We start from the raw sequence: 21,188 nt of genomic DNA, 5'->3' as shown, positions 1-21,188 counted from the left end.
CACGGGGCTCAAACTCATGAACTATGAGATCACGACCTGAGCCTAAGTCAGACACTTAACCGACTGAGCCACCCAGGGGCCCCTCATTTATTTATTTCTGAGAGAGAGAGAAAATCCCAAGCAGGCTGCGAGCTGGCAGCCCAGAGTCCGATGCAGGGCTGGATCCTACAACCGTGAGATCATGACCTGAGGCGAAATCAAGAGTCAGACACTTAAAGGGATGAGCCACCCAGGCGCCCCCAGCTGTGGATTTTCCTTATAGCAGAAATTTATTTTTAGTTTTTACTTTTCCTGAACATAATATGAAGATTTAAATTGTCTAGGTTATTTCAAAATTTCCTCTAATAACGTCATATGGGGGAAAAGCCACCTTTAAGTTGGATGTTGTTAAGGCTAACTTGAAAATCAAACATTTTGCTTTTTAGGGGCGCCTGGGTGGCTCAGTCGGTTAAGCGTCCGACTTCAGCTCAGGTCATGATCTCGTGGTCCATGAGCTGGAGCCCCGCGTCAGGCTCTGTGCTGACAGTTCAGAGCCTGGAGCCTGCTTCGGATTCTGTGTCTTCCTCTCTGACCCTCCCCCGTTCATGCTCTGTCCCTCTGTGTCTAAAAAATAAATAAACGCTAAAAAAAAAAAAAAAATTAAAAAACCAAAACAAAACATTTTGCTTTTTAAATGTTTTGGCTCTTAGTACAAAGTTGAACAGTAAATTCAGAACAAGTCTTTATAAAGAATAAGATTGGCAATATAACTTCCCAGAAAAGTTTAATAAAGTAACTTGCACAAGTATTAAAGTACTTCACTCAACTACACCGTAGGCCCTAGATACATGTAGATTAATTCAACATATACCTTTTATTTATATTTCAGTGTAGTCCTAGGATGTTCATATAAACAAGGGGTTCTAGATCATTCAAAGACCATTAAAAGGCTGCAGAAGTGAAATTAATATACTAAATGTTTTCTTCTGTACTTCAAAACATTAAAAAAAGCAATTAGTTTTCCAGTGATGTTACATGGCGTTTTAATAATTTAATCAGAAATGGTACAGTATGAGTATATTGTGATGTTAGTTTAAACCATCCCTAATGACGAGGACCAGTGAAATATGGATGCTTTTATATACTACTGTGGATTGGTAAACCATTCTAGGAAGAAACTTGACAGTATGTATCATGTTCTTACCCTTGCGCAATTGTATTGATATTAATCCTTAAAAATTTATTAGAAATGTGTATAAATTTAGGATAGAAAATGGTAATCATTATGTCAATAAAACTAGCATTAATAGAATAGTTTAGGGACGATACATTCTGAAGGAAAATAATGCATCATTAAAGGTGGTCCTTGTATTTGGAGTAAAATGGAAAAATATTCATGAAACCGCACATACCCCATTTAAACAATATATACTTTCTGAACGTATCTGTTTCCGCACTTTGGACGATAAGATCCTAAGGAAGAAAAAAATGACAGGCAGCAGTAGAGCGCCGGCTCTGGGGTTAGAACTGCTCCAAATCCCGGTTTTGCTAGCCTCCGTCATCTAGCTGCAAAATGGGAAAAACTGGAGTATCTACATCATGAGGTAAATGTTTGAAAGTTAAATGAAAGTGCTTAGCGCGCCGTCTAAATAAATTTTACTTGTTACGATGATGTCTTCTTGCATCTCTCCGACTGGCGGAAAATCATATATTAAATTTAGAAATGTGATGACTTAACTAAATCGAAAGCTCCACGAGACCAGAGGGATTTAACCTAACCTGCCAACCTGCCTTGTCCAAACACTTGGATTTTGATTAGACCGGCAAGGCCATGGTGACCTGAGCTCTACCTTGCCTGTGAGCGCGCAGAATGCATACTCAAAGGGGTGACGGCCCGGTGGGTTTGACTCCCGAATTCCAGGGTTTACTCACGCGTCCTCCCCTACCCAGCCCCCGCCAAATAAGGACTCCATTCTCTCTGTTGGGCGTCACGTAAAGCTAGACGGGTCCCCACCGAGAGGCTAGGGCCGGGACCACGCACTCCATCCCCCCGCCCGCTCGCGTCACAAAAACTACAGTCCCCAGAGGACCCCGCGAGCTCAGGATGTCCCGCAGGCAGGGTCCGGCGGCTGCTCGGGGCTGTAATTTACCCCGTGCTCCGGCACAACCTTCTCTCTCTCCTCCGCGATACAGGCGAAGGTTACTGGGTGCTGCAACTTTACCCCCCGATTTCCAAAACAGGCCAGTAGCCAGTGAAATCGGGCCCTCCTTGGGAGGCCGGCGCGCGACCCTGCCCTGGAGGGAGGAGCTGCGGGACGCGCTGGGCCTCCAAGGGGTGAAGATCTCGGGCACGTCGTGCGGCAGTCCCCTTGGCCGGCTGTGGCGGGGAAGGGGGTGGGGGGGAGGAGGCCGCGCAGGCGCGGCGGGGCCTTGGGCGGGGCTTTGGGCGATTGCAGCCGGCGGTCGGTCAGCCGGTCGGCGGCTGTGTGGGTAGCCGCCAGGTCGGCGGGGGCGGAGACGCGGGAGGTTGATGGGGGTCGCCTCAACCTCGGCCTCAACTTGTAGCACAGCTTCAGCCACGCAAACGGAGATGGTGTCCTGGGTGCGGACGATGGGGGAGAAGCTGAAGCAGCGGCTCCGGCTCGACGTAGGACGCGAGATCTGCCGCCAGTACCCGCTGTTCTGCTTCCTGTTGCTCTGCCTCAGCGTCGCCTCCCTACTTCTCAACAGGTAACGCTGCAGCGGGGAGCTGGCGGGCGGCTGTTCTGCGAGGCCGCAGGCGCAGGCCCGGGTTGCTTCACTGTGTGGAGACCGCCCGGGCTGCGCAGCTGCGGGACTTACGGCCGGCTCCGAGGCCTTGGGAAGAGGGGCTTCGGGGCGCCGGGCGGAGCGTCCGGGCCCGGAAGTGCGAGCGTGGGTGGGGTGCGTTCCAGTGCCCCCCTTCCTGAGGCCGGGTCTTCTGAGACACCTGGCCCCGATTCTTACCTAGTTTTCACCTGTTTCTTGTAACCTGGTCCTCCATCATCGTTGTTTTTCAGAGGAGTGAAATGTATATGTACGTCTCAATTAGAGACCTTGCAGGGCGGTCCAGTCAGCTGACGAGAGGGTTCTAGGTGTTGTAGCAGCCACAGTTTTAGGCCGACCCCCCTCGCTCTCACCGCGCGCGTGCGCGTACACTCGCACTCACACAGTTGTAGAGCCGCTCTGCGCACACTCGCACACACACGCACATGATTTTACAGCCGCTGCGCGCACACACGCGCACACGTGCACGCAGTCTTACAGCCGCGGCGCGCACAGTCGTGCACGCATCCTTGCAGCCAGTGCGCGCGCACACACAGACTTGCGGCCAAAGCACACACATATGTAGTCTTACAGCTGAGGCGCGCGCGTGCGCACACAGCTTGCATAAGCATGTATGTGTGCACACATACACATAGTCACGCAACCGAAGCACGCGCGCGCCACACACACAGCCTTGTAGCTGAAGCTTTCCTCAAAGTGTGGTTGGTTAAAACGGGTAATTGTAAAGATTTGTTGAATCGAAGTCAGAAAGTAAAATAGTCTCTGTCTTGACATCTCTAGAATATTCGAAAAGGGAAGACTGAAAGTTTAAAATTGGTAAATTCAGTTGGCACTTTGAAATCGGAAAGTTCTGCCCCTGAAATAAAACTGATTTCCTTCAGTTAGCTATTTCTAGAAATGATGAAGTAGGTAGTGGAGGAGAACTTCAAATTATTTCCGGATTTGCTCTTGGCGGAGAGAAGTCTGAGACACTTGTCAGCAACAGTATCTACATGATGTTTTTTCTGATGTTTTGAACATGAAAGCATCCTTACTCTTTACCGAGGTAGTTGATCCCTAAAGAGAGGAATGGGAAAGCGTTCACCAGGAATTTGGTTATTTAATTTTGCTCTAAGGCAACCATTTCGTGTGACGGTTGGATCAGATTTTTTTTCCCTAGCCATTTTGCTTTCTTGTTAGTGGACTCTGGGTTTATATAATACTAGGTTTAAATAACGATTGATATTTTACTGGAAAATATCATTTGAGATCTAATGTGATTTGATTGTGATAGTAAGATGTTTGATTTCAGGAATACCTAAAGGAATTCTGTTAAGAATCCTTAGCAGAGTGGAAATTAATTATTAAGTACTTCACTTTCTGTCATCTGGAAGGTATTCTAGATTAACAGCTTTAATATGAAAGGTTAACTTTTTGTGCTTAACTTTTGTCCAGGAATTTTTAACCTGTCTCCTTCGGTAGATGGGTCAGTTTAGGTGTCCAAAGTAGGACATGTAGGATCAGGTTGAACTAGATTTCTGAGGTTGTCTACTTAATTGTAGTGTCTAGTGTTCTATGTTGTTAAGTCATAGAATACCATTTGATCTGTACCCTGTATCTTTATTTGTATTATTCAAACAAAGAATTTTTTTTCAGACTGTTTTTGGTACTTTCCTTTGTTAGTGTTGAAACCAGCAAAAGTGATCTTAAACATCATAGAACTGTCTTTACTAAAAGAATGGTTAGGTACCCTGTGGTGCCTGGCTGGCTCAGTCCATAGAGCATGGACTCTTGATCTCAGAGTCTTGAGTTCACGCCCTACATTGGGGTACAGTTTACTTAAATAAGTAAATAAAATGAAAGAATGGTTAGGTACCCTTTTAACAGGAAAAAGCCTTTGGAAGGTGCAAGACAGTGTATATAGTGTGCTTTTCAACGTATTGTGTGATTTTCATTAAAGTACGTGTGCACATTCACGGAGCACCTGGGTGGCTCAGTCGGTTGAACATCTGGCTCTTGGTTTCTGCTCAGGTCCTGATCTCATTGTCCATGAGTTCGAGCCCCACGTTGGGCACAGTGCTAATGGTGCAGAGCCTGCTTGGGATTCTCTCTCTGTGCTCCTCCCTGTCTCTCTCAGAATAAATAATTAAACTTAAAAAACTGAAAAAATATATGTGTGTACATTCATATGTACATATAAACGTGTGTTTATGTATGCTTTGGCTATCTCTGGAAGACTGTTACATAAGGAAATGTGGTCCCTTCTAGGAGTGGGGAATACTAGGCACATCTATTCAGAAATTAAAAAAAAAAAATGTGTGTGTGTATGTAAAATATAAAAAATACCAGGGGCATAATGATTGAATTAGAAGAAATGAGAAGATATACTTAATGCATACCTTCAAAAAGTGATTTTTACACAGGTATTTCACCAGTTTATAGAAATAACTTAAAAAGAAATTTTAAGTTTAAAATCTATAGTGGTTAGTATGTAGATTTGGAGCTTTACCTCTATGTGGTAAAACTTAGAATAATACTCTTTTTCAAAATTAACTTTTTCTCTTATAGCCTTGAAAGTATTCAAAGTATTGTTTAGTATATAAATTTTTCTTTTGATAGCAATTAAGGCTATGAATGTTATCTGTGGAGAGATAAATAGATATAACTTTTGGCTGTTGTAAGTGATTTGTGGGAGGAATAGCGTAACATACTTTACATATTTCAAATTATTTATGATATCACCTTTATGGTAGTGTTAGGGAAAAGTAGGAGCATAGATATAATTAGCAATCATAGTATTGAGTATTTGAGTGTTATACTAAGGAATATTTTAAGTTAATGCTACTAATAATGGTAATAGTAGTAATAGCTAACTAACACTTTGTAAGTGTTTTGTTTGGCCCAGGTATTGTATTAAGAGTTTTCATTAATTATTGAGGCAATTTATGGTTGTGTGTGAAAGTTTTGAACCTAAGCGTGACTGTAAGAATTTGATTCTGACTCCTCCATTAATCAGTTATGTGACTTTGGATAAGTGATCTAACTTTTACCTGTCACAGTCCCCTTATCTGTAAAATAGGGATAATACTAGTACCTACATTATATGATTATTTTGATGACTAAGTGGTTAATACATGGAAAGTGTTTAAATTGGTGCTCAGCATATAGAACATACTCTTATTAAATGTTAGCAGTTATTTTTATCTCATTTATTCTAGCATGCCAGCAGACACCTTTGTGAGTAACCTCAGTCACCATGGATCAGTTTTGCTTGTTTTTGAATTTCATATGAATGTAATTATGTGGTCCTCTTGTATCTGGTTTCTTTCTCTCACTCTGTGTTTGAGATTTATCCATACTGTTGTGTATATCAGTACTTAAGTCTCTTTTGTTATTGTGCAGTATTCCACTGGGAATATGACACGCTTTGTTTATCCATTCTTCTGTTGAAGGGCGTTTGACTTGTTTATAGTTTTTGGCTATTATTAATGCTATGAATATTCTCATATATATTTATTTTGGTAGACTTATTTATTTTGGGTATATGCCCATGAATGGAAATGCTTAGTTATAGTGTATGGGTTTGTTTGACTTAAGTAGATACTGCCAGATAGCTTTACAAAGTAGTTATACTAATTTTCACTCCTGCCAAAAACATTTGACTGTTCTGTCTGATACTGTCTGTGGATTTAGTCATTTTAGTGAATGTATACTAGTAGGTCGTTGTAGTTTTAGTTAATTGTAGTTTAATTGTTAGCTATCGTCATCATGGTGTACATTACATCCCTAGTACTTATTTATCTTATTCCTGAAAGTTTGTACCTTTTGACCAGCTCCCTCCAGTTTCCTGTCCCCTATGCTCCACCTCTTGTAACCACAAGTCTGATGTCTTATGGTATGAGGTTTTTTTCCTTATGATTTTACATATAAGTGAGATCATACCCTATTTTTCTTTCTCTGTTTGACTTACTTTGCTTAGCATAATACCTTTAAGGTCCATCCATATTATCCCAAATGGTAGGATTTCTTCATTTCTTATGGTTGAATAATATTCTTTTTGTGTATATATACCACAGCTTCTTTGTCTGTTCATCCATTGATGCACACTTAGGTTGTTTCCATATCTTGACTGTTGTAAAAATTTTACCGTGAACATGCAAGTGCAGATATCTTTTTAAGTTAGTGTTTTTGTTTCCTTTGGGTATATTCTCAGAAGTGGAGTTGCTGAATTATAAAATAGTTGTATTAATTTTTTGAAAATCCTCCAAACTGTTTTTCATAGTGGCTGTATCCATTTACATTCCCACCAACAGTACACCAAACCCTTGTTCCCTTTTCTCCACATCTTCACTAACATTTGTTATCTCTTGTTTTTTTGATGATGGCCATTCTTTCTTTTTTTTTAAATTTTATTTTTTTAATTTACCTCCAAATTAGTTAACATATAGTGCAACAATGATTTCAGGAGTAGATTCCTTAATGCCCTTTACCCATTTAGCCCATCCCCCGCCCCAACCCCTCCAGTAACCTTCTGTTTGTTCTCCACATTTAACAGTCTCTTATGTTTTGTCCCCTTCTCTGTTTTTATATTATTTTGCTTCCCTTTACTATGTTCATCTGTTTTGTATCTTAAAGTCCTCATATGAGTGAAGCCATATGATATTTGTCTTTCTCTGACTAATTTCACTTACCATAATACTTTCTAGTTCCATCCACATAGTTGCACATGGCAAGATTTCATTCTTTTTGATTGCCACGTAATACTCCGTTGTACATATGTACACCACATCTTCTTTATCCATTCATCCATCAACGGACATTTGGGCTCTTTCCATACTTTGGCTATTGTTGATAGTGCTGCTATAAACATTGGGGTGCAGGTGTCCCTTTGAAACAGCATAGCTGTATCCCTTGGATAAATACCTAGTAGTGCAATTGCTGGGTTATAGGGTAGTTCTATTTTTAATTTTTTGAGGAACCTCCACACTGTTTTCCAGAGTGGCTGCACCACCTTGCATTCCCACCAGCAATGCAAACTCTTTCTCTGCATCCTCGCCAACATCTGTTGTTGCCTGAATTGTTAATGTTAGCCGTTCTGATAGGTGTGAGGTGGTATCTCATTGTGGTTTTGATTTGTATTTCCCTGATGATGAGTGATGTTGAGCATTTTTTCACGTGTCGGTTGGCCATCTGGATGTCTTCCTTGGAGAAGTGTCTATTCATGTCTTTTGCCCATTTCTTCACTGGATTATTTTTTTTGGGGGTGTTGAGTTTGATAAGTTCCTTAGAGATTTCAGATACCAACCCTTTATCTCATATATCATTTGCAAATATCTTCTCCCATTCTGTCAGTTGCCTTTTAGTTTTGCTAATTGTTTCGTTCGCTGTGCAGAAGCTTTTTATTTTGATGTGGTCCCAAGTAGTTCCTTTTTGTGGTGATGGCCATTCTAACAGGTGTGAGGGGATATCTCATTGTGATTTTAATTTGCATTTCCCTGATGAGTAGTGATATTGAGAATCATTTCATGTACCTGTTGGTATTTCTTATAACTTCTTTGGAGAAATGTCTGTTTAGGTTCTCTTGCATTATTATTTATTAACTAATTAATTAATTAATTTTTTTTTTTTTACCAGCAAAATGGGTTTATTCAGGAATAGCAGAACAATTGCAATTGCTATGGGAAACCAAAGACAAGTCTGAAAATCAAACGAGAGGAATGTAGAGAAAAGGAGAAAGATGGCAGGGGCTTCTTTGAGTAAAAGTCCATTGGAAGAACTTGAGTGGTGGCATATGTTTTTTTTTTTTTTTTTTTTTCTTTTGAAAAAATATACAAATGTTTTACTATTTTTTTTTTTTTAATTTTTTTTTAACGTTTATTTATTTTTGAGACAGAGAGACACAGAGCATGAATGGGGGAGGGTCAGAGAGAGGGAGACACAGAATCTGAAACAGGCTCCAGGCTCCGAGCTGTCAGCACAGAGCCCGACGCGGGGCTTGAACTCACGGACCGCGAGATCATGACCTGAGCCGAAGTCAGCTGCTTAACCGACTGAGCCACCCAGGTGCCCCATGTTTTACTATTTTTAATTTTTAAGTTTTGTTTAAATCCAAGGTAGTTAGCATATAGTGTAATAATGATTTCAGTAGTAGAATTTAGTGATTCATCACTTAAATATAACACCCACTGCTCATCCCAACAGGTGCCCTACTTAATGACCATAACTCTGTATTTGAGTCTCTTATGGTTTGCCCCCGTCTCTCTTTTTAACTTCTTTTTCCTTTTCTTCCCTTATGTTCATCTGTTTTGTTTCTTAAATTCCACATTTGAGTGAAGTCATAGGATACTTATCTTTCTTTGACTTAATTCACTTAGCATAACACACTCTAGTTCCACCCACGTTGCAAATAGCAAGATTTTATTCTTTCTGATCACTGCATAATATTCCATTGTATGTATGTACCACATCTTCTTTATCCATTCATCAGTCAGTGGACATTTGGGCTCTTTCCATAATTTGGCTATTGTTGATAGTGTTGCCATAAACTTTGGGGTGTATGTGCCCCTTTGAATCAGAATTTTTGTATTTTTAATGGTTTTTCATTTTTGAATGGTTTTTAAAGTGGTTGTAAATTTTTTGAGCAACCTCCATATTGTTTTCCAGAGTGGCTGCACCTCTCCCAGTTTGCATTGGGAATGCAAACTGGGAGTGCAAACTGCACCTCTCCCAGTTTGCATTTCCAGAGTGGCTGCACCTCTCCCAATTTACACCAGTTTGCATTCCCAGCAGCAGTGCAAAAGGGTTCCTCTTTTTCTGCATCTTGGCCAACATCTGTTGTTGCCTGAGTTGTTAATTTTAGCCATTCTGACAGATATGAGGTGGTATCTTATTGTGTTTTTGATTTGTATTTCCCTGATGATGAGTGATGTTGAGCATTTTTTCATGTGTCAGTTGGCCATCTGGATGTCTTCTTTGGAAATGTGTGTTCATGTCTTCTGTCCATTTCTTCACAGGATTATTTGTTTTTTGGGTGTTGAGTTTGGTAAGTTCCTTACAGATTTTGGATACTAACCTTTTATCTGATATGTTATTTGCAAATGTCTTCTCCCATTCTGTAGGCTGCCTTTTAGTTTGTTGATTGTTTCCTTCGCTGTGCAGAAGCTTTTTATCTTGATGCGGTCCCAATACTTCATTTTTTGCTTTTGTTTTCCTTCCCTCTGGAGACATGTCTAGTAAGAAGTTGCTACAGCTGAAGTCAAAGAGGTTATTGCCTGTTTTCTCCTCTAGGATTTTGATGGTTTCCTGTCTTACATTTAGGTCTTTCATCTATTTTGAGTTTATTTTTGTGTATGGTGTAAGAAGAAAGTTGTCCGGGTTCATTCTTCTGCATGTTTCTGTCCAGTTTTCCCAACACCATTTGTTGAAGAGACTGTCTTTTTCCCATTGGATAATCTTTCCTGCTTTGTCAAAAATGAGTTGACCATACATTTGTGGGTCCATTTCTGGGTTCTCTATTCTGTTCCATTGATCTGTCTGTTTTTGTGCCAGTACCATACTGTCTTGATGATTACAGCTTTGTAATACAACTTGAAGTGTTGAATTGTGATGCCTCCAGCTGTGATTTTCTTTTTTAACACTACTCTGGCTGTTTGGGGTCTTTTCTGGTTCCATACAAATTTTAGAATTGTTTGTTCTAGCTCTGTGAAGAATGTTGGGGTTATTTTGGTAGGGATTGCATTGATAGAGTTGTGGTATATCCTCACTGGCTGGGCTTGCTGTACATGGAAACTTTCTCCCCCTTGTTGGAGTAGTAAGGTAGGCTTCTTCCTGTTGGCAGTGCGAGGTATTTCTCTTCATGTTGGGGTCTGCAATTAATGAGTGGTAGGCTGTGAGAGATCCCCTTTCTGACCTCCCAGCTTCATTTGAAGTGGTGTTTTCTTTATTCACTTTCATATTTCCCCCCTTTATGATCTTTTTCTGACAACATTGCTGATAAAGAGTCAGGTTTTCCATATTTAGTGGTTTTGCCTGTTGGTGCCAGAAAAGACCTTTCAACTTCCACATCAGAGAGAAAATACGTAACAGTTGAAAACCATCTAAGGCCACATTTGGGTAACAAAGTTAGGAGGGAGAGCTCTCAGGCATTTGTTATATAAAGTCTACACTTTATCAAGGTTATAAACACAGACAGTCATCTTGAAGCACTGAGCTAGTATCACTTTACTGGCTATATCATTTCTACAGAGTTTTGACATGCAACAGGTCCTCTGCACTTTTTTAATTGGGTTATTTGTTGTTTTGCTATTGAGTTGTATGAATTTTTTTTTTTTTTAGTGTTTATTTTTTGAGAGAGAAAGAGAGTATGAGTGGGGGAGGTGCAGAGAGAGAGGGTGACACAGAATCCGAAGCAGGCTCCAGGCTCTGAGCTGTCAGCACAGAGCCCGATGTGGGGCTTGAACCCACGAACGGTGAGATCATGACCTGAGCCAAAGTCGGCCGCTCAACCGACTGAGCTACCCAGGGTGCCTCTGAATTCTTTATTTATTTTAGATATTAATCTCATCAGATATATGGTTAGCAAATTTTTTTTTGCATTCCATAGGTTGTCTTTTTACTTCATTGATAGTTCTTTATTACTTTTTAAATTACCACAACTGGCTTATATACACTTAACTTAGTATGTGACAGGCTATTCTAAGCACTTTTTTTATCTTATTTAATCATCATAATAACATTATGATTAGGTATTATTATTGCCACATTTTATAGAGGACCAGACAAGTCAGAGAGGGTATGTAATTTGCATTGTGTCATAGCCAGGATTTTAACCCAGACAGATAGACTCTAGAGTGTTACGTATTTTGTTACCAAACTTCATAGATCTTTCACTCCAAGTTCTGTTTCTTTTATTTTTCTCTTACTATAACAGTAACAGATTTTCTTTCCTTTCCTTTTCTTTTTTTCAACAATACTGTTAAGTTTTACAGTGTGGTTTTATATTTGCTAGGACAAATTCTCACTCTTGGCCCTTCTTTCCCAAAGTTGGCACAGCTCTTTTTAAACCTTTATTTTCCCTATTCATTTTAGAATGAATATGTCAAATTTGTCAAAAGATTGAGCTGGAATTTTGAATGTAGTTTCTGTTTTGTTTATGTATTGTCACATAAACCATCCCTCAAATTTGTGGTTTAAATCAACAACAACATCTAATTTGCTCACAGAACTGTAATTTGGACAGGAGTTGGTCTGTGTTCACTGTGCATCAGCTAGGTAAATGAAGGCAAGGGGCTAGAATAGTAATTTGTTGGCTTATTCATTCACATGTGTGACAGTTGATGCTTATCGTTGAGTGTGCTCTTGGTGGGACTATAGCCCAGAACTTGTATATACAACCTTTACATGTGGCTTTTTTCCCCATCATGGTACTGGCTTACAAAAGTGAGCATCCTGAGAAAGAGACCTTGTCAGAAGCCATATCCATTTTATGACCTACCTTTGGAAGTTAGGTAGCTGCATCTCTGCCCCATTCTTTTAGTTGAGGTGAATTATTAAGGCTAGCCCCTATTTAAGGGGAAAGAAATTAAACTCCTGCTTTTTATTTTTTTATTTTTTATTTTTTAACGTTTATTTATTTTTGAGACAGAGAGAGACAGAGCATGAACGGGGGAGGGGCAGAGAGAGAGGGAGACACAGAATCGGAAGCAGGCTCCAGGCTCTGAGCCATCAGCCCAGAGCCCGACGCGGGGCTTGAACTCACCGACCGTGAGATTGTGACCTGAGCTGAAGTCGGAGGCTTAACCGACTGAGCCACCCAGGCGCCCCCTTTTTTTTTTTTTAAAGTAGGTTCCATGTCCAATGTGGGGTTTGAACTCATAACTGTGAGATCAAGAGCTGCATGCTCTACAGACCAAGCCAACCAGGTGCCCCTAAACTCCTGCTTTTTTATGTGAAGAGTGTCAGAGAATTTGTAGTCATATTTAATGCCACCACAGTGTTACTTAATTTGTAAATTAATATGGATAGAATTGATATCTTTACTGTTTTTAAAGTTTTCATCCATGAACATCAATAATCTCTACATTTAGATCTGCTCTTAATGTCTTTTTTTTTTTTTTTTCATTTTTGAGAGAGAGAGCGCTAGTATGAGTGGGAGAGGGACAGAGGAAGAGGAAGAGAGAATCTCAGGCAGGCTGACAGGCTTCACACCCAGCTCTGAGCCTGACGTGGAGTGGGGGCTCCATTTCCATCTCAGGACCCTGAGATCACGACCTGAGCCTAAATCAGTCACCCAACCAACTGAGCTACCTAAGTGCCGCTGCTCTTTTTAATCACCTTTTTTTTTTTTCATTTTAAAAATCTTATTATGGATAATTTTAAACATATATAAGTAAAAATAGAATTATATAATGAAGCCTCTTAGAAACCATTGTCACCCAGCTTAAAAAATTATGAGCTCAAAGTCAAATATCTCCCCCCACAATTATTTTAAAGCAAACCCCACATATTTTATTTATAAACATTAAACATTTCAGTATGTATCTCTAATAGACAAGAGTCCTTTTTTCTTACATAACCACAATACCACATCACATTAAAAAAAAAGTTTCTTAACGTCATCAAATATCCACTAAATGTTCAGATTTCCCTGAATTTGTTAGAATTTCCCTCCAACATTTTATGAAAAAAAACCTTTAAGCATACAGCAATGTTGGAATTTACAATAAATGACCAGTTATGTACTGCCTAGATTTTACCATTATTAATATTTTACTATATTTTCACATACTTTACCATGTTTTTGTCTGTTACTCTATCCATAATGAATCTTATTTGTAAACAACTTTTTAAAAAAATTTTTTTTTTTAACGTTTATTTATTTTTGAGACAGAGAGAGACAGAGCATGAACGGGGGAGGGGTAGAGAGAGAGGGAGGCACAGAATCGGAAGCAGGCTCCAGGCTCTGAGCCATCAGCCCAGAGCTCGACGCGGGGCTCGAACTCGCGGACCGCGAGATTGTGACCTGAGCTGAAGTCGGACACTTAACCGACTGAGCCACCCAGGCGCCCCTGTAAACAACTTTTTACAGTTAGTCAAATCAAGATCCAAGTATGATCTTTTGATCTGAAAGCTACCTCCCCTTCACATACAGCTTACTTTGTTTTAACCTTGCAATTTATTTGTTTAAGAAACTGGGCCATATGTTTTTGGAGTTTTTTATAGTCTAGCTTTTGTTGTTTATATCCCTGTAGTGTTGTTGGGTATATTCCTTTCCCTCTCTGTTGTCTGTAAACTAGTGGTTAGGTCAAGAGGCATCACTGTTTAGATTTTTTTTTTTCTCCTTTAGTCTGTGATGATATAGATTTAAAGGTAATGAGCTATTTAAAAACATGCCCTTCTTATGATGTATTGTTATTCATTATGATACACTGCTAGTTTTAGTTAATATTTTATTTAATACTTCATAAATTAAAATAGACCTAATATTCATCTTATATTGTCTTTATCTGATTTGGGAATTAAAATTATATTAATCCTTCTAAATTACCAGCTTTTTCTAATTTTTTCTTTCCTGAAGCCATCTGTATAGGATAGGGATTATCTCATTAAAGTTTGGTAAAACCATTTGGGTCAGGACCTTTTTTTTTTTTTCCTTCAGCCAGATCTCTGATTACTGTTTTAATTTCTGTAATGATAATTGGTCTATATAAGTTACCTAGTTCTTCACATAATTTCTAGCATTTTTGTCTTTTTCTAGAAATTTATGTCCTGCAGGTTATCCAGGTTATGAACATAATTATTCATAGTTTCATTTTTCTTTTCAGTTTTACCTGTGATTATTTCTTTTTTATTCTATACTTTATATATTTTGTATTTTCTCGTTTTCTTTTATTTTTTGTTCTTGCTAAAAACTGTCTTTTTTATTGACTTTAGTTTTGAAAGTTTCCAAGCATACATTGAAAAAAAAGAGAGTCCAAGGAACTTCTAAGCACTCATCACACAGGTTCAATAACCAGCAATATCTGCATTTTTAGAAAAAAAATCTGAACTTTCCCCATTTAAAAAATCACTTCCACACAAAACCATAACCTTAAAAAGTTAATAGTGGTTAATATCTAATAACAAGTCTGTAATCAAATTTTCCTAATTGTATAAAAATTTATAGTATACTATACAAATCAGGATCTAAAATTGATCCACTCATTGTAGATCTACATCTACATCTCTTAAGCTTTTATAAATCTCTTATAATTTAAAACAAGAGTTGGCACAGTTTTTCTGTAAAGTGTCAGATAGTAAATATTTTAGACTTTTGGGCTGCATCAGGTATCTGTCCCATATTCATTTTTTTTTAAGAACCTTTAAAAAAATGTAAAAACTTCTCTTAGCTTGAGAGCCATACCAAGGTGGGTGGCATTTGGCCCACGTGCCATAGTTTGTCAACCTGGATATAGAACACTTTTCATTACCTACTTCTTTGTCCTCTCCCCACCATTGACTTGTTGAAGAAACTGGGTCATTTTTTCACTTTTGCTGATAGTTTCCTCATGGTGTCTTGGTTTGTTTTTTTGTTTTGATTTTTGTTTTATGTCTTCACCTGCAATTTTTTTTTTTGGAGACAAGGTGTTAGATTTATAAGTTCAATCATATTTAGATTTGTGTGTGTGTGTGTGTGTGTGTGTGTGCAGAATACTTTGGTGGTGTTATGTACATCTTATGTCACCTGAGAGGATAATTCCACATCAGATGGAGTTGCCTCACTTTTTGTGGAATTGGGTAGTGACAGCTAATACTTTGCCCAACAAACCTTCTGTTTGGGTTTTTATCACTTATTCCCTGAATGAGTTACTTCATTATAGGTTGCAACATGATGAGTTACTTCATTATAGGTTGCAACATGATGATTTTCTCATATTTTTTATTCTGTGTATATTTTAAAATTTGAATTCTTTTTTTTTTTTCCGTCTAGAATTGCTTTACTTCATCTGTTAGGTTTATTTAGTTACAATTTAGTACAGCTCAAATTGGAAAAGTAGGAAAAATACTTACTCTTTTAGTTTAATTATCAATTAAAAATCTTTTTAAATGTTTATTTTTGAGAGAGAGAGAGAATCAGAAGAGTGGGGGAGAGCCAGACACACACACACACACACACACACACACACACACACACAGATTCTGAAGCAGGCTCCAGGCTTTGAGCTGTCACCCCAGAGCTCGAAGTGGGGCCTGAACTCACCAACTGTGAGATCATGACTTGAGCTGAAGTTGGATGCTTAACCAACTGAGCCACCCAGGAACCTGTAATTATCACTATTTTAAGTTATAATTGGTGCCCTAGTAATCTCCACTAGTTTCCAGTTAGAGGTTTACTTATTTTATTAATTTTTCAAAAACCTAGCTTGTATTTTGTTATTTTTCTCGTCATTGTTGTCTATTGATTTCGATTCCTTTCTTTATTATTTTCTTCCTTTTTCTGGGTTTGGATCCTGATTTTTCCCCAACTTTCTGAGTGTTTAGCTTATTGGTTTTAACATTTGTCTCTGATTAATGCAGGATTTCCTAACCTGAGCACTTTTGATAATTTGGGTTAGATAATTTTTTGTTGTTGGGGGACTGGCATGTGCATTGTAGGATATTTAGCAGGAGCATTGGCCTCTAGCCATTTGATGTCAATAGTGTACTTTCCTTTCCCCTCTCCCCACAGTTGTGACTATCAGAAATATACTGCCAAATGTCCCCTGGAGGACAAAACACTCTTCGTTGAGAACCACAGGGGTAATGCATTTAAAGATACAGATTTTGGGGACACCTGGGTGGCTCAATTGGTTGAGTGTCTGACTTTGGCTTTGGTCACGATCTCTCAGTTTGTGAGTTCGAGTTCCTGAACAGGCCTGCTGCTGTTGGCGCAGAGCCCGCTTGGGATCCTCTGTCTCCCTCTCTCTCTGCCTCTCCCCTGCTCATGCTCTCTCTTTCTCAAAAAAATAAAAATAAAGATACAGATTTTTTTTCTTAAATAATACCATAGTTATTGCTTGCCTTAGTTATAGTCCATACATTGTCTTTCAGTCTGAGTATGGGTCTATAATTCCTAATCTGTAATTTTGAAATCAGAAGGCTCTGAAGAAGTAACTTTTCTCCTAGATTTGACTGACACCAATTACATTTGATGACAAAACCTGACCTGAATAGACATGAGACTATTTATAGTATTTATTTCTGACTTATTTCTTATAGTTCATATATTTTGCTGCAGAGGTATTAATATGTGATTATGGAGTATTGCATTAGATCTCACTGGAGGTGTTAAATTATATATGAAATATGTACTGTTCAAAACCTAAAAATTCTGAATTCTGAGTCATGTCTGTCTTGGTCAAAATGATTTTTGGTAAGCAGCTGTGGACAAGAATTTCATAATTTCCTCTTTGAAATACCTCTAAGGGGTGCCTTGGGTGGCTCAGTGGGTTAAGTGTCCAACTTCAGCTCAGGTCATGGTCTCACAGTTCATGAGTTTGAGCCCTGCATTGGGCTCTGCCCTGACAGCTCAGAGCCTGGAGCCTGCTTTGGATCTGTGTCTCCCTCTCTTTCTGCCCCTCCCCTCCATCTCTCTGTCTCTCTGTCTCTGTCTCTCAAAAATAAATAAACTTAAAAAAAATTTAGAAATATCTCTATAATTTGGGTTAGTTTCCAAGCATAGGGTTTTTTTGTTTTTTTGTTTTTTTTTTTTAAAGCTTGATGTCAGGTATGCTATTTTGGTTAGAGTGAAGCTTTGGATAAAGGAATGGGAAGAGGGGTGCCTGGCTGGCTCAGTCAGTAGAGCATGTGAGTCTTGATCTCCGGGCTGTGAGTTCAAGTTCCATGTTGGGTGTAGAGATTACTTTAAAAAAAAAGTGGGGGGGGGGCACCTGAGTGGCTCAGTTCATTAAGCGTCATGACTTCAGCTCAGGTCATGATCTCACCGTTCACGAATTTGAGCCCTGCATTGGGGTCTCCACTGTCAGCACAGAGCCCGCTTTGGGTCCTCTGTCTCCCCCTCTCTCTGCCCTTCCCCTGCTCGTTCACATACACAAACTCACTCTCAAAAATAAATAAACCTTAAAAAAAAAAAAAAAAGGAATGGGAAGCTGTAAGAGTAGAAAGGTGAACTGGGGCCAGACTGAAATGGACCATACAAGTTTAAGGGGTTTTTATTTTGTTCTGCAGCCAACATTAAGACCAGGCAATTCATTTGGTTTGGTGGCTGAGTCTTTGTTTCAGAGCTTTTATATTTACTTGGTCACTGTCTGTTAATAGGTAAGCACCCTCTAATCATCCATCTTCACTTCTTACTACTTGGTGCTGTATATTTCCCAGTTCTGAGCTCCCAGGTCTTCTGTAATCTTTTGTATTCCATACTGTACTTGGGACATTGTTCCCAGTCAGAGAACTGGGATGGATGTGGAACTCAATTGTGTGCTTGGTTACAATCAGATTACAATCCTCTACTACCTGTTGTCCAGTGCCTGAAAGGTACTGCATATGTTTTGTCCTATTTTATAGTTGTTTATGGTTGGAAGGTAAGTCTGGTACCAATCATTCTGACAAGGAAGCAGAAGTCTCTTACTCCTTTGAAACATATGCCATTTGTCTGTTTTCTCATTGATATCAATCTCCAGGTCATTTGTGTTCGTTTATAGATGACTTTGATTTGTGGGTTATAAACTTTCTCCCCATTTTAAATCTTGTCATCATTCTCGGTGACTTCAGTGCTTGTGTGAATAACGAACCAAATAGTCTATCTTGAGGTGATTCCTTTTCAGCCTTCCACTTGGATCAACATACAGTGGCCCTTATTATCACCAGAAAGAGGTTTACCGCCAAAATCTTAAAAAACAAGTATCCTTCTTGCTGACCATTGTCTACTTCTTTCATTCAGTCAGTCACATTGTACCTGCTCCTTGACTTCTCAGCCCCCTGACTCCTTTGTTTTCTTCCTATCTGTTATTTCACTTCTGTTGTTGCTTTCCTATGCAGTTTAGAGTTGGTCTAGCTTAGAATCCATGGTCCATCACTTCAACCACTCTCTTACCAGAATCCTTAACTCCTTTCTATGCACTCACCTGACAAAATTCAAATCTTGGATCAATGATGCTGCTTGCTTTTTTAGTGTTTATATCTTGGTCACTGAATGCTAAGAGAAAGTCCCAAATCTGCAAATTTAACTCTTCAACTTCAGTATTGTCCAGCAGTTCCTCAGAATACCCTTTTCTTTACTTTTCCTGAGCAGCTGTTTCAGAACTTCCCCAATCTGCTAGAACTTATCTTGCAACCTTTGCCTTTTCTCTGAGCATCTCCTATTTCACTTGAAGGCCACTATATTTTAATCCTCACTACTGAATTGACAGGTTTAACTGCATTCCCATCCATCTGTTCTTTCTCTCTGGTATTTGGGAAGAGATATCTCCCCCTCTTATTACTATTCTATTTAGGCTCTGAATCCCAACTACTGCTGTCTTCACTAGGATGTTATTCAATTAGTTCTTCTCTCCTTCCTTTTTTTCTCTTTTCTTCTGCTATCCTGTCAACATTTAAATATGATTAGGTTTTACTAAACATTTTCACTCATTATCTTCCTCCAGCCACCACCTTAGCCCGTCGTTCCTTTAAAAAGTCAATTCACCACATTTACCAACTTTACTTTTTTCCATTTCACTCTGTAATCCACTGTGGTCCTTTGCCATTCTACTAAGATTGCTTTTGCCAGTTCATCAGTGCCTTTTTTTGTTGCTAAAACTTCTCAGTTGCTAAACTGTCTTTTACTTAATTTTACAAATATTTGATCATGTTAACTACTTTGTCCCTGTTGATTGATTGATTGATTTTTTTGCCTTGACAGCTTTTATGACTTGATCCTTGGTTTTCTTCCCAGCTCTTCTAATTCCTTTATAAATTTCTCTGGCTCTGCTTATTTCTTAAACGTCTCTCTTCTTTTTTCATTCTGTAGCTTTTCCTTTGGTCATTTCATTTATTCCCATGACTTCAGTGACCTTTATGTGATAATCCCCAAAATCTTTTCCTTAGCCCATATTCTCTGCAGAGATTTAAACTACCCAATATTTAACTGCTCATGAAGCATCTTGGCTTGCCATGTTTTAAGACACTTGAAATTTAGCATGTCCAAAGAGAACTGATTTTTTTACCTATTCCTTCAGCTCACATAATCAACAACTCAGTCCTCTTAATTCTTCTTCTTAGGTGTTGCAGAACAATCAGCTTTTTATCTCTGTATTGGCTATCCTTTTATTCCTGTGGATTACTGCAGCTTTCTAATTAGCCTGCATGTTTCCAGTTCAGGCTGCTATCTCTATACTGCAGCCAGAGTGGTTTTTTGATTATAGAGTCTAGTGATACCACTCTCCTTCGTAGAACTTTGAAAATCCCTAAAATCTTCTTAAAACTCTTCATTGTCTCCTAGATATTACTTGTGGTAGATGACAGAAACTAAACTCACACTAGGTTTGGCAAAGAGTGGAATCCTTGGAAGTTTTTGTAAGTGCAGAAAGAACTGGAGTTGTAGTAGCTAGGCTTCAGAGACACGTAGAACCCGAATTTAAAATGCAACCAATACTTTCTTCACTTCCCTTTTTCTCTTTCTGTGGCCTGGCTTCATTCTCCTCTCACCACTACATAGTGATTTGTGGACTGAAGAACTAGCACCACAGTTTGTACCTTATACAGTTATCAATTAATAGACATAATGTGGTAATTGGGATTTGAACTGTGTTGTTGGGGGACTGGTGTTTCACAAAATTGTGCTAACAAAAATTTGTGCATATCAGGACTGTGCAGTATGAGGACTGCCTGTATTGAGACATGTTAAGGTGCCTTATTTTATGACTCCATATCATCTGGCTTCTGTTTCTTTTTTTTTTTTTTTTTAATGTTTATTTTTGAGACAGAGAGAGCATGAGCAGGGGAGGGGCAGAGAGAGAGGGGGACGGAGGATCCTAAGTGGACTCTGTGCTGACAGCGGCAAGCCTGATATGGGGCTTGAAGTCATGAACCATGAGATCATGACCTGAGCTGAAGTGGGACTCTAAACTGACAGCCACCCAGACACCCCTGTTTTTTGTTTTGTTTTGTTTTGTTTTGTTTTGTTTTGTTTTGTTTTGTTTTAAGATTCATCTTAAAGCCACTTGGTCCTTGGAGCTATGCTCAAATCTTAGTTCATGTGGTTTTCCCAAGTTTGAATTCCCCTGTCTCTTTCCAAGTCCCTCATTTCTCTACCCTATTCTTTTCTGTTGGGTTTCTGCTACTCACTCTTTTAAGCTTTTCCATAGATACTGCTTTCTTTGAAAAAAGCTTTTTTGTCCTTTTAAATTTGGGTTATATATTCTGCCTGAGGTGTTCCCATATCATGTATGCTTTCTCTTGTCATAATATAG

General features: G+C 39.0%; 1 protein-coding gene across 5 annotated transcripts in view; it reads left to right on the top strand.

Annotated features, from left to right (window-relative positions):
- The first annotated feature begins 2,419 nt into the window (after positions 1-2,419).
- The window catches only part of SNX14 (sorting nexin 14), an 88,509-nt gene continuing 69,740 nt past the window's right edge, over positions 2,420-21,188 (top strand). For 4 of the 5 annotated variants that reach the window (XM_049653972.1, XM_049653970.1, XM_049653969.1 and 1 more), the window contains exon 1: positions 2,420-2,709. In XM_049653972.1, coding sequence (XP_049509929.1) covers positions 2,510-2,709 — 200 coding nt within the window. In that variant the 5' untranslated portion in view covers positions 2,420-2,509. The remainder of the gene's footprint in view (positions 2,710-21,188) is intronic. The other variant, XM_049653971.1, reaches the window with a different exon arrangement.

Source organism: Panthera uncia (genome assembly GCF_023721935.1).
Source record: "Panthera uncia isolate 11264 chromosome B2 unlocalized genomic scaffold, Puncia_PCG_1.0 HiC_scaffold_24, whole genome shotgun sequence".
Classification (NCBI taxonomy): Eukaryota; Metazoa; Chordata; class Mammalia; order Carnivora; family Felidae; genus Panthera; species Panthera uncia.
This window is presented reverse-complemented; position numbering and strand designations above follow the sequence as displayed.